The 11,056-nt window shown below is 42.0% G+C and overlaps 1 protein-coding gene across 1 annotated transcript; it reads right to left on the reverse strand.

Annotated features, from left to right (window-relative positions):
- Window positions 1–26: 26 nt before the first annotated feature.
- Window positions 27–10,407, reverse strand: spag1a (sperm associated antigen 1a). The gene is made up of 8 exons (XM_035182128.2): window positions 9,968–10,407; window positions 8,044–8,143; window positions 7,062–7,214; window positions 6,096–6,253; window positions 3,394–3,535; window positions 2,882–3,008; window positions 2,640–2,777; window positions 27–2,181 (listed from the first exon to the last, which is right to left on the reverse strand). Exons 1-8 carry the CDS (start codon window positions 10,317–10,319, stop codon window positions 2,176–2,178), a joined length of 1,176 nt encoding a protein of 391 aa, XP_035038019.1. The 5' UTR covers window positions 10,320–10,407; the 3' UTR covers window positions 27–2,175.
- Window positions 10,408–11,056: the final 649 nt, after the last annotated feature.

Consider the following 11,056-nt stretch of genomic DNA (forward strand, 5'->3'; position numbering starts at 1 on the left):
AGTGAACTTTTAATAAGACGGGCACATTAAAGCGTACACATTGCACTTTATTATTTACATCTGCATTCAATCTATTTACATACAGTACATGCTTTTACATTCCAAGAAGCAAGACAAACAATGTCTGGAACGCTGGAGCCTCGTGTCAAGTGTTTTCACTTATAGTTGTTATTTTTATGCTTTTATTTGGACAACCAAAACCAGAAAATGAGATAAAACCAGGAAGTTTGGGTTGGACATGAAAACGTCGATATCAGGAAGCAGACGTGAAATAAAAGCGGTGGCACATTGTGCTGTATAAACATTCCCACTGTTGAAAACCCGATCCCTCACACAGGAGATTTTAAGTGTAGTTAATCACTGGGCGGAGCTTTGTTAACTCCAGAGCGGATCAGGTACAGCGAGCGTTACCAGAAACAGAACCATGTCTCTGTGGAGGCTTTTAAAATGCAGTCAGATCATAGACTGTGTATAAAGATGGACGATACCAAATCATCTTTATCACCCCCCCCACAATGGCTGGCTGCAGTATTGGTCATAAACACCCACCTCCTCCATGTTAGTTGATGGAACGTGGACCAAACTAAAAATTCAAAGTACACAACAAATACATTTTCTCAAAGAGGTTTTCTGTCGTTTTAGGTAATGCTTATCAAGCAGATGTGTGTTCAAGTTTTCACATTTCAAATAAGTTTGGTTTTAATTAGTGTTTTCAGGCCCAAAAATTAGAGAAAATGTCATGATTGACAGCCGAGACTGACTTGCTATTGGTCGGGAGCACGTGTTGCGGCTTCGCTTCATGATCACTACTGAGCAGACTCAGGATTCAAATGATGTCAACAGCACAAGATGGCGGCGTCCGTTAATCTTTGTACAGTGGGAGGGAGGTTGACATCAGGTTGTCATCCATCTTTATATAAACCAGCCATTTGATTATTTATCATTTTGAACTCGAACCGAGGGAGCAATTAAAGAAAAATGAAGTTCAGTTAATTCCGACTGAAATTAGGCTCCAAGGAACTTAACACTCATTAAACTTTAAAGCAGAATCCCTGACTTCAGCCACTTAAGCTTCAGGAGTTTAACACTTTTGCTTGGAGTGGAATCAATACTTTGAATCTGTAGAGACGTATATAATCACTGTTTAGTCCTGTGATATGAATGTGTCTTAGGATGTTGTTCTTATAGGATTGTGTGCCGGGTTCTATGAATACAACCCGAACATGTTGCTTTTGTCCTCGTTGGAGTTGGGAGGTTGTGGAGACATTAGTTATAACAGGTGAAGCAGGAGATTTGTCAACGTTCACGACTGAACCTGAGACCTACGGTAAGTCGTACAGTACACAAGAGCATATTTATCTAAAACCAGGAAAAGCGACAACCTCTTGATTGACTTTAACACCGAGCGAATGCACTGAGCTCCTAATCGATTGGATATTCTAACTTAAATGACTATTTTACCATCTTGTAATTCCAGTGAAGTCAGTGGTTTATAGTGAGTTGTTGGCTTGTCTTCTTGAATTAGCAGCAGATGTAATAATAATCGTAAACGGTGACATGTCTTGCATCGCAGCTGGAAGAGTTTGAACCCTGGTTACATAGAGAACGTACCAGATAATGACCTATTGACCTTTTTACATCTTTCTTTGCCTTTCGTTATCCTGACAATAATTTGTCATGAGCTCAGTGAATCACTTTGAAACCAAACACAACGTCTTTAAAAACAATTCAGAGCAAAACTTTCTTGGCGTATTTCATCCCAACCCGGTAGAAATCTCAATAAGGCACTCGTTATTACACACCCTCTCTTTCCTCATTTGACTCAAACGAAGAACAGTGCTCGGCAGCCTGGTACATGAATCTGTATGTACAGTATATTACATCATAACGAGAATGGTTTTATAGTGCAAGCAGGTCAAGTTTTATGACAATAGCCTTTTTAAAAAAAAAACAAAGCTGCCCTCATTACGTAAGGTTGTGCGCTCAGAAGTTATGGTGTGGTTTTGAACACACGTTGCAGATGGTGCAGAGCTCAAACGGTGGTCGTTCTGAGGAGCCCGTCCCAGGAATGACTTACTCGGGTTGATGGCTTTAAAAGTGTTTTTCTTCCAGGGCTGCTACAGTGCAGTGAGAGTCCACATCTGCTTCGTTCCTTTGCCTCTTGATCCACAAACATCAAACCTACAGAGGACATCAGCAGATGTTAGCCTTCCTGGAGGTTTCATTACCTTCGCCAAGGAGGTTGTGTTTTCATTGCCATTTATTTGTTTGTCTGACTATCAACAGGATTACTCCAAAATAACTGAACCAATTTCCATTAAATTAGGTCGAGGCGTGTGGCATGACCCAGGGAGGAACCCGTTAAATTCTTCAGTGGCTGCAGATATTTTAATTTTATTCTCTATAACATGGGGAGATGAGGCGTCAGCCAGGGGGGAGGTACATACTCTCCGAGCACCCTTCTAGTTTGTTGTTTGTTGTGAGATCATGTGTAACGTACTTGAAATACGACCTTGTCGGGTGTGGGTTGCGGTGAGATAAATGTTAGAGCTACCAACATAAAATCCAGCCAGCAGCAAAGAAATGCAAATCACAGCTATAGTAGTGTGTGTGTGCGTGTGTGTTAAAGGCTCTCTCACCCTTGGTGTGTGTGCAGTGTTGTCCATCAAACTCTGTCTCAGTAAACCTGTCACCGCCTCAAGCTCCTGCTCGGCCTCCCGGACATTTGGATCCATCTGGAGGACTTCCTGGAGGTCAGTGCTGGCTGACAGATAGTCCTGGGTTTGTGACACACACACACACACACAATAAATTAAGATATAATTAGATGTGCAAACGCTGCTGCTCCAATATCTTCAAAAAAAAGAAGAGTGGCAGGCACCTGTAAACCTTTGTGAGCCAGTGCTCGTCTGTAGAAGGCTTTCTTGTTCCCCGGCTCCAGCTGCAGAGCAGAGTCACAGTCCTCCTTGGCCTCTTGAAAGCGATTCAGTTTCAGGAAGCAAATGGCTCTGGAATCAAAGTGTCAGGATTTAGCTACAATTAATCATATGTAGGACCAAGCTATCTTCATATGAGCAATCACACATGAATATTATTTGGCCTGGTATAAGCCCGATTTAAGAAGGCTTCTTGTATCCTGTAATGTTCTACCTGTCACACGCTGATACATCCTTGTTTTATTTATATGTTCTCTATTATTAATGCCTCAATCTGCAAAGTCATCAGCTTCTTTCTTATATGCAGGAGTCTATAATTAAAACTACAACCTCTTCTCAAAACACAGGTTACATTTAACTTTTAATGAACTCTAGTCCAGGAATCAACCAATTCTAAAATGTGTGATAAAATTGAAAAGGCTTTAGGTTTTACACACCAGGGCTGTTTCATTCTTACCTGTTTGTGTAGAGTGAACATTCGTCTGGTTTTAAAGCGAGACATTCACTGTACTTCTCCAGAGCCTCCTGGAAGTTGCCGTTCTTCACCAGATCGTTGCCTTTCTGTTTCAGTAAAGTAAACTGGGACTCTTTTTTCCTGACTGTTGAAAGAAAAATGTGTTCAACACTGAACCCGCTGAGGGAAACTGCAGTGATTTAATATCTGTCTGTAGAACAGTCAATATCCCTTTGATTGATCAAAAACAGATGGCAAGATGACAGAACTAGACCTCATGGATGGATTACACACAACAGAAGAAAATCGTATTGGATGCATTTGTCTTTAAAGAAGCTTCTCACATCAGGTCAGCACACAAAGTTTTTCATAGTAAGGTCAATAAAGCCATCAGTCAATCAGCAGCAGTCTAAATGAACCAGAGGAGTCAACTCCTGCTTACTGAGCGCTCCACTGTGCTGAGGAAGCCACTATGTCCAATGAGTTGGGGGCACACACACACACACACACACACACACACACACACACACATCTGTGTGTGAATACTACACACAGATAATCCAGGCTGGGCCTTTATCAATCGACCCAGTTATTGATATAAAGTCTAAATTATTTATCCAGTGGGACCAGACAGCTGACTCAACAAGGTGTCGAATGCTGGCTCATGTTAGTCATACACACACCCTGACAATAACAACACGTCTCGGACTTTCTATTCCAAAGATCCCTTTATAACTGAGCAAATAAAACCCCTGAGTTACAGTTCAACACGGCAACTGTTGTATGATAGTCAGTCTTTCCTTAGTGTGCCTGTTTATGAACAATAAAATAAAAAAACCACACACTTGTGGGATGTGAAATAAGTGGCGACACAATAAGCCTCTTGCTCTGGCAAAGGGAAGGATAAACAGAAGCAGGCATCAGGAGAGCAATATAATTTTAATAAAACCCTCAGCTAGACCTCAGGGCTGTGTCTGTGTCTGGTTAAAGCCCAACGCTCTCCTGCATCAGCTTTTTACAAGAAAGCACCAGAGCAAATTAACTTAGGTCCTTCCCTGGTGTAATTCTACAGCCAATCAAGAGCTTCACCGTTGTTTTGTGGGACTTACATTTCACAGATTTTACAGGGAATAATTCATGAATCTTGATTGAATAATATCAGGCATGTTCAGGAAACTGATGTCTTGGAGTGTGTGTAATTTGGTGCAGCTTGATTGAATTCAAGGGGACTGAGGTATGCGCTTTACTGAGTATCTATGATTTCATTTTGTGTATTATTTCTTTCCATGTTTTGGTCATCAACATTAGTTAATTAGGATGTTATCACTGTAATTTCAATGTTTTATGGATAAATAAAATGAATGTTGGACTGAAGCTTGTAATCACAAGCTTAAATGTGGTGTTATGTAGTAAATGCCCAAAAACTGATTAGTAACTGGGTCAGAAAATAGATTTTCTTCAGTTTCAATATAGAACTAGAACAAATAAACTATTATCCTCCAGGGAGCGTTTTCTACATAAACAGAGGCTATATTATCTTAACGTCTATCTGTTTGTTTTAAACTGTTACAATGTTAAGTGTTGTGAATCTAACTGTAATATTTTAAATAGGGAAATATATCAAATACAAAGCAGTAGTATCTAATAGATTGATAATTAAGTCTTAGAATTCCCCCTCTTGACTAATCAAAAAGGCAAAAGTCTGCCTTATATAAACCGCTTGCTATACATATGGAAGATAAGGTATAGATAATAAAATGGTGCATATTTGCAGTGAAAATAGGAACTCACCACCACGTCGTTTTTAACACTGACAACAAGTTTCTATCTCCCCAGCAACAGCAGTGGGCTATTCTGAGATTAACACTGTACTTGTAGGTGCTATAGTCCTTAAGGGTGTATGTATATGTGTCTGTGTGTGTGTCTGTCCTGTCCTTTATCAGTGTTAAGAGTTAAATCCTGTCTTTGGCATTTCTGCATGGTGAATACAAATAAGATGTATGTGCTGGTGTGTTTGTATAGCTGTGTACTACACTGCCTGTTTTTAAATATATTAAATATATATTATATAATGTATGAGACATGTCTTGTGGTCTGTGTGAGCAGCCGACAGGAAACCTGACCTGGATTGTTCCATTACAGCAGCATTACGCTCTGTGGAGATCGCCTTCCCCCTCTGCATTATTGATTGATAATCCACCACACACACACACACACACACACACACACACACACACACACACACACACACACACACACACACACACACACACACACACACACACACACACACACACACACACACACACACTCTGTCACTCAGCAGGGGTGCCTTCACTGAGCCCATGACCGACTTCTGCTGCTGCTGATGGCTTATGATTCCATAATTCAATGCTATCATTTCAAACAACCTCAATTCATTAGGTAAGATTTGAAAAAACAATAAATGATTTTATCCACATAAGAAGAAAAATAATAAACATTTGCAATTTATGTCAAAAACCAGAGAATGTTTTTACCTCTTTTTAAAACCAGTAAATCACAATTATATAGTGAATGCTATAATTGCTTAATGTATGCTGTGTAACATACATGTGTGTGCTTGTGCATGATTGAAGGGAAAACTAGGAGGCTACCACCCCCTTAACAGATGTTCACATTTAAAGCACACGCGTATGTAGTTCACTGGATGTGATGTCACTCACCCTCGTCCTGAACAACCCTCGCGGCTCGAGCCTGGGCCAGCTCAATGCTGACTGGTTTCTGTCTGTGCTGCAGCTGGACAGACAGAGGGACGGCAGGGATCGCTGGAAGATTCTCCCTCCACTCGGGCCCTTCCTCCTCGATCAGCATCTTAGTGATTCTGGCAGAAAAAGACAAGGAGAGCAAAAGATGAGCACAGGAATGGCTCAAGTGTTGGTGAATGTTTGTATTGTATTTGTATTTTAATTAATGCCGCGGCCACTACTAGGTTACGTGATGTTTCTATACTTGGCGAATGGGCGCTCGTCATGTTCCTGAACGTGTTGTCTCAACACAGGGCTGCAGTCCACAGACTAAGTGGCAGCCATCACCGCTGCATGCGAGTGTAATCATTCATTTGCTTCCATGGCTGCTACAGAAAATAACAGACTGCCCCATTTCAAAGACTTTTAAATGCAGCATTATTTGTGGTCACAGTGAGGTTAGGAGAAGTTTAGCCCTCGTGCCCTCCTCAGGTGCATCCTTCCAGGGACAGAATTAGAATATTTATATTTTTTCATCTACTCTGTAGTAGAGACCAAAGGTTTCCTGACCACTTCCCATGATTATTAACGCTACAGCAGCGGATTTCAGGAGGAAATTCTGATAAGAACTCACACATCCACACAACCAGACAGGATAATAAGATTTTAAAGGATTATCAATTATGTCCAATGGAGACTGGTGTAAAAAATAATGCATTCAACACAAGCGTGTCTGTTTGGCCCAGTGGAGTCAAAACATTATGTCTTGAGGTTGATAAATATTATATAACTAAAATAAATGAAAATGCAGTGCAAGCTAAAACAGAATGTGACTTCCCCTTTCGAATGAACTCGGAAACTGCAACATGTAAATAGCTCCTCTTCTTTCATAAGGTTACATAAGCCACACGAGGGTGGTTCACTGTTAAGCTGAGTTGAGCTGACCTGTGGACGCTGTCATGAGCCGCCTGCACCCCGGTGTCCATCTGCAGGACGGTCTTATAATCCACGTAGGCCTTTTTGTAGCGCTCCAGTGACTCATAGGCCATGGCCCTGCGCAACAGGGGCTTCACGGAGTAGGGCTGCAGCTCCAAAGCCCTAAGAGGATCAGAAAGACGCAGAGACAGAGGATCAAACCCTCCACGCCTGCACAGGTGTGGCTGGGATGATCTGAAGCTTTCCATTCATAAACATGTGAGGGAGTGTTGGAGACTGAGAGATTCCTGAAGCCTCCGGAACCAACAGTGACAAAACAAACCCTGTGGATCCAAAACTATTCCATGAAACATTTACAACTATTAAAGATTTTGTGGAAATGCTGAACAACCTTGTGTTTGAGCTTGTGGCTCTGTGCTAAGCTCCGGTCTGTGACAGCCACGGTGATGGTATTATAAACTAAGCACAAAGCAAATGTCCCTTTTCTTCACACGCAATAAAGATCTCCTGTCTGCTATTATGCAATGTGTGGAAAAGTACATTTTAATTTGTTGTCTGTGTATTCTCTTGTGAGGATAAAGTGAGGATCTAAGGCAGCATAATCATGACCTGCAAAAGGATAATACATTGCAAGTAATCCCTTAATGTGTTTGTATGAAATAATAATGTCTGCCTTCAAAAGTAACTGAAAAAGCATTTGAGGTCAATTCTTCTTTAAATGATTTCTTAGACTATTTGAGTAACATGTAAGGAATTCAATGCAATAATAAACTCATTACACCTTTCAAAACACAGTTCTCCATCACTTCTGAGTGTCAACAGAAAATTTAATTATTGTTTACCTAATAAAAGAACTACATAGGAAAGCAATGTCTGCACGCACACACACACACACACACACACACACACACACACACACACACACACACACACACACACACACACACACACACACACACATAGACACACAGGTTGGACACTGATCACGTACTTGGTGCAGTCCTGTATGCAGTCTTTGCTGTTTCCGTCCTTCAGGTAACATGCAGCTCTGTTGGAGTAGAGGATACACACGTCTTCTGGACTATCAATGCCTGCAGGGAAACAACAACAACCACTCAACTGGGAGACCAGATAGAAAAGGAACACAGTCATCAGTGAGCTCAGTGTAAAAACACTGTATAACAGCTTCTCTTGAGAAAATAAAGATGGTATCCTCAGCGGTTTGGACCAGGAGCTCCGGGCTACAGTGAAATCAAGTCAACACAGACAGTTCTATTTAAAATCATTAGACTGTCCAGAGATGCTGAGAGGGGGAACGGTAGACAGATGAATGGATGTGTCCTTCTGGCAGAGTCATTTTCTTCTCTGTCCTTTCTTTCATGAGCCTCCATTGCGGTTTCACAACACTTAGCAGAGCATCATTCACTACGCACTGCTTCGGTCCTGGAACTAACGTCAGCAGTGATCATACTGCTCTAGATTTGTAATGTTCCTACAAAAAAGCCAACCTCACACATTGTTGTCAGTCCGTCTCACCTGAAGCATCCTTCTCTTGTGTCATAATAGGTCGAGTCTTATTGTTTTGTCTCCGGTGCTGCAGAAAAAGCCATGACTCTGGCCAGTTGTGAAAAGTTGGCCGCTTGCTCTGAAGCATGACATTCAATCTCACCTAAAAGCTCCTTGCACCAACACATGACTTCTCTCTACGGTCAGTGGTTCTGTCTTGTGCCAACATTCCACTTCATTCATCAATCACTCCTCGTGTTTTAGATAATGTTGGTAAATGTTCGGCTAAAAAGGAAAGATTCCCAGTTCTCCAAACAGACCAGTGACATAACTGAGAAGTGACCTGCACATACTATGCTTCAGTTATTATATAGAGATAGAATTGTGCAGCATGGCAGACATTGGCATGATGCATTCATAGGACATGGGACACTGTGGACCATGGAGACAAATGACACTAATTCAACCTTTTCCTATAATTCCCTTCCCGATAATACACAGATGCTAGAAGACGCTTCATTCTCTGACACTGTGCTACTCATCTGTTGTTGTTTCTACATTATAACACTTATTGTCCATCAGATGTTGCTTCTGAAACAGAGCAGATTTAAGTATTTATACTTTACTACAATCTTTTTTTTTAAGTAGAACATTAAATACGCAGCTGGAGAATTCTATCGATTAACAATTTACAGCAATTTTGTGATTGTTAAAAAAATATATTTTGCCGTTTGTGCACTGTGATCAAACAAGTACTTTGAAAAAGTCAACTTTGGATTTATAGAATCAAAAATTCATGATATAACAAGTAGGTTGTGACATTTCACGAACCTGAGCTATTATTAATTTATTTCAAGGTCCAGTGTGTAAGATTTAGGTGAAAAGGATCTATTGGCAGAATATAAAATAATCTTAGTAATGTTTTCACGAGTGTGTTTCATCTCAAATGTACGTATTGTTGTTTACTTTACCCAAGAATGGGTCCTTTATATTTAAATACTTTATATTTACATCGGGAGCTGTTCCTCTCTAAGGAGGCCGCCATGTTTTTTACAGTAGCCCAATCACCTTTTGAGTTTTTATGACAACTGAATGCTACGACAGGTTCTCCCTCATGTTTGGAAGGGGAGGGTGAGGTAAGGGGTGTTCAGCTGCAACATGCTACTCCACCACTAGATGTCACTACATTCTACACACTGAACCTTTAAGAAGATAATAGCTAGTTGTTAGCACGCAAACGGTATTGACACAGACAATGTCAACGGGCTCTTTGCGCTTCTTTTAACCGCTCAATTATGTACGTCAGGCTTTAAGAATGCCCTCTACCACAAATGCCCGAAGGTACAAACATGTTATGACCACAAGTATCCGTCTCTCTGACGACAACAAACTGCTCATGTCTTCCCCACCTGCTTCAGCACACCCACAAATAGCCTGTGTGTACTTTTCCAGGGCGTCTCCGAACTGTCCGTGTTTATAGAGGTGGTTCCCCTCGTTCTTGAGCCGGCCCAGGTGAGGAGGAAGGGCCCCGGCAGGAGCGTCCAGGTAACTCGTGTCCACCGCAGGTCTGTCCCGCTCCTCCTGTCCTCCGGCGGCGTCTGTCCCCCTCCGAGTGCCATTGGCCACCCCCTTCTGCGAGGGTCTCTGGCCGTGGGGGTTGTCCGCGGCGCCTCCGCCCCGGCTCCTCGTCCCGCTTCCCGCTGAGGCCTGATCCGATCGCGCTGCTCCGCTGCCGGAGGGTTTCTCCTGCGCGTTCCCCATGGCTGCTCTCCCTCCGCAGTGAGATCAAGCTCTTCCTGCTTCTGCCTCAGAGCTGCGGCTTCATCTGAGCCTGTGCAGGGGATTTCTGCTGCGACCGCCCCCTGGATGACACGTCGCGTGTGACGTCACAGATCGGAGGCGATGCAGTGCTGCAGCAGGACAGGACGGATGGGATCACAGACTGTTTGTATGGGACTGATGGGACATGTCTGATGGGACAGATCCGATGGGACTGATTGGACGGATCCGATGGGTCTGATGGGACAGGTCCGATGGGACAGGTTTGATTGGAGAGATCTGATCTGTTACCCTTTTAGTATCATCAGTCGGCGGATACTTAGACAAGGAATGTTCTATATTTTTTTATCTGAAAATCTGGCAACCAAAATTCCCATTGTCAAAACTTGGCAACTATATTTCAAACTATAGCATCAGAGGTTTGTTATTATTCCAAAATGACAGCTCTTGTGGGACTGATGGGACGGATCTGATGAGACAGCCCCAGATCAGATTTCACTAAAAAATCACCCCGGTGGCTGGAGAGACCCACAGGAAAACAGACAGAAAGATTAGAAAAACGACTGGTGGAATGGCCAAATTCAAATACATAACACAATACATATTAAGATTTAACTATATTATAAATAACCAATTCTTAATGGGAAAATAAACATTCCACTTTACTATATTGTTTCATGCTCTTTTATTGCCATTGGAGAAGTGAAAGAACCAAATTT

This window comes from Hippoglossus stenolepis, chromosome 17, assembly GCF_022539355.2.
Source record: "Hippoglossus stenolepis isolate QCI-W04-F060 chromosome 17, HSTE1.2, whole genome shotgun sequence".
Lineage (NCBI taxonomy): Eukaryota > Metazoa > Chordata > Actinopteri > Pleuronectiformes > Pleuronectidae > Hippoglossus > Hippoglossus stenolepis.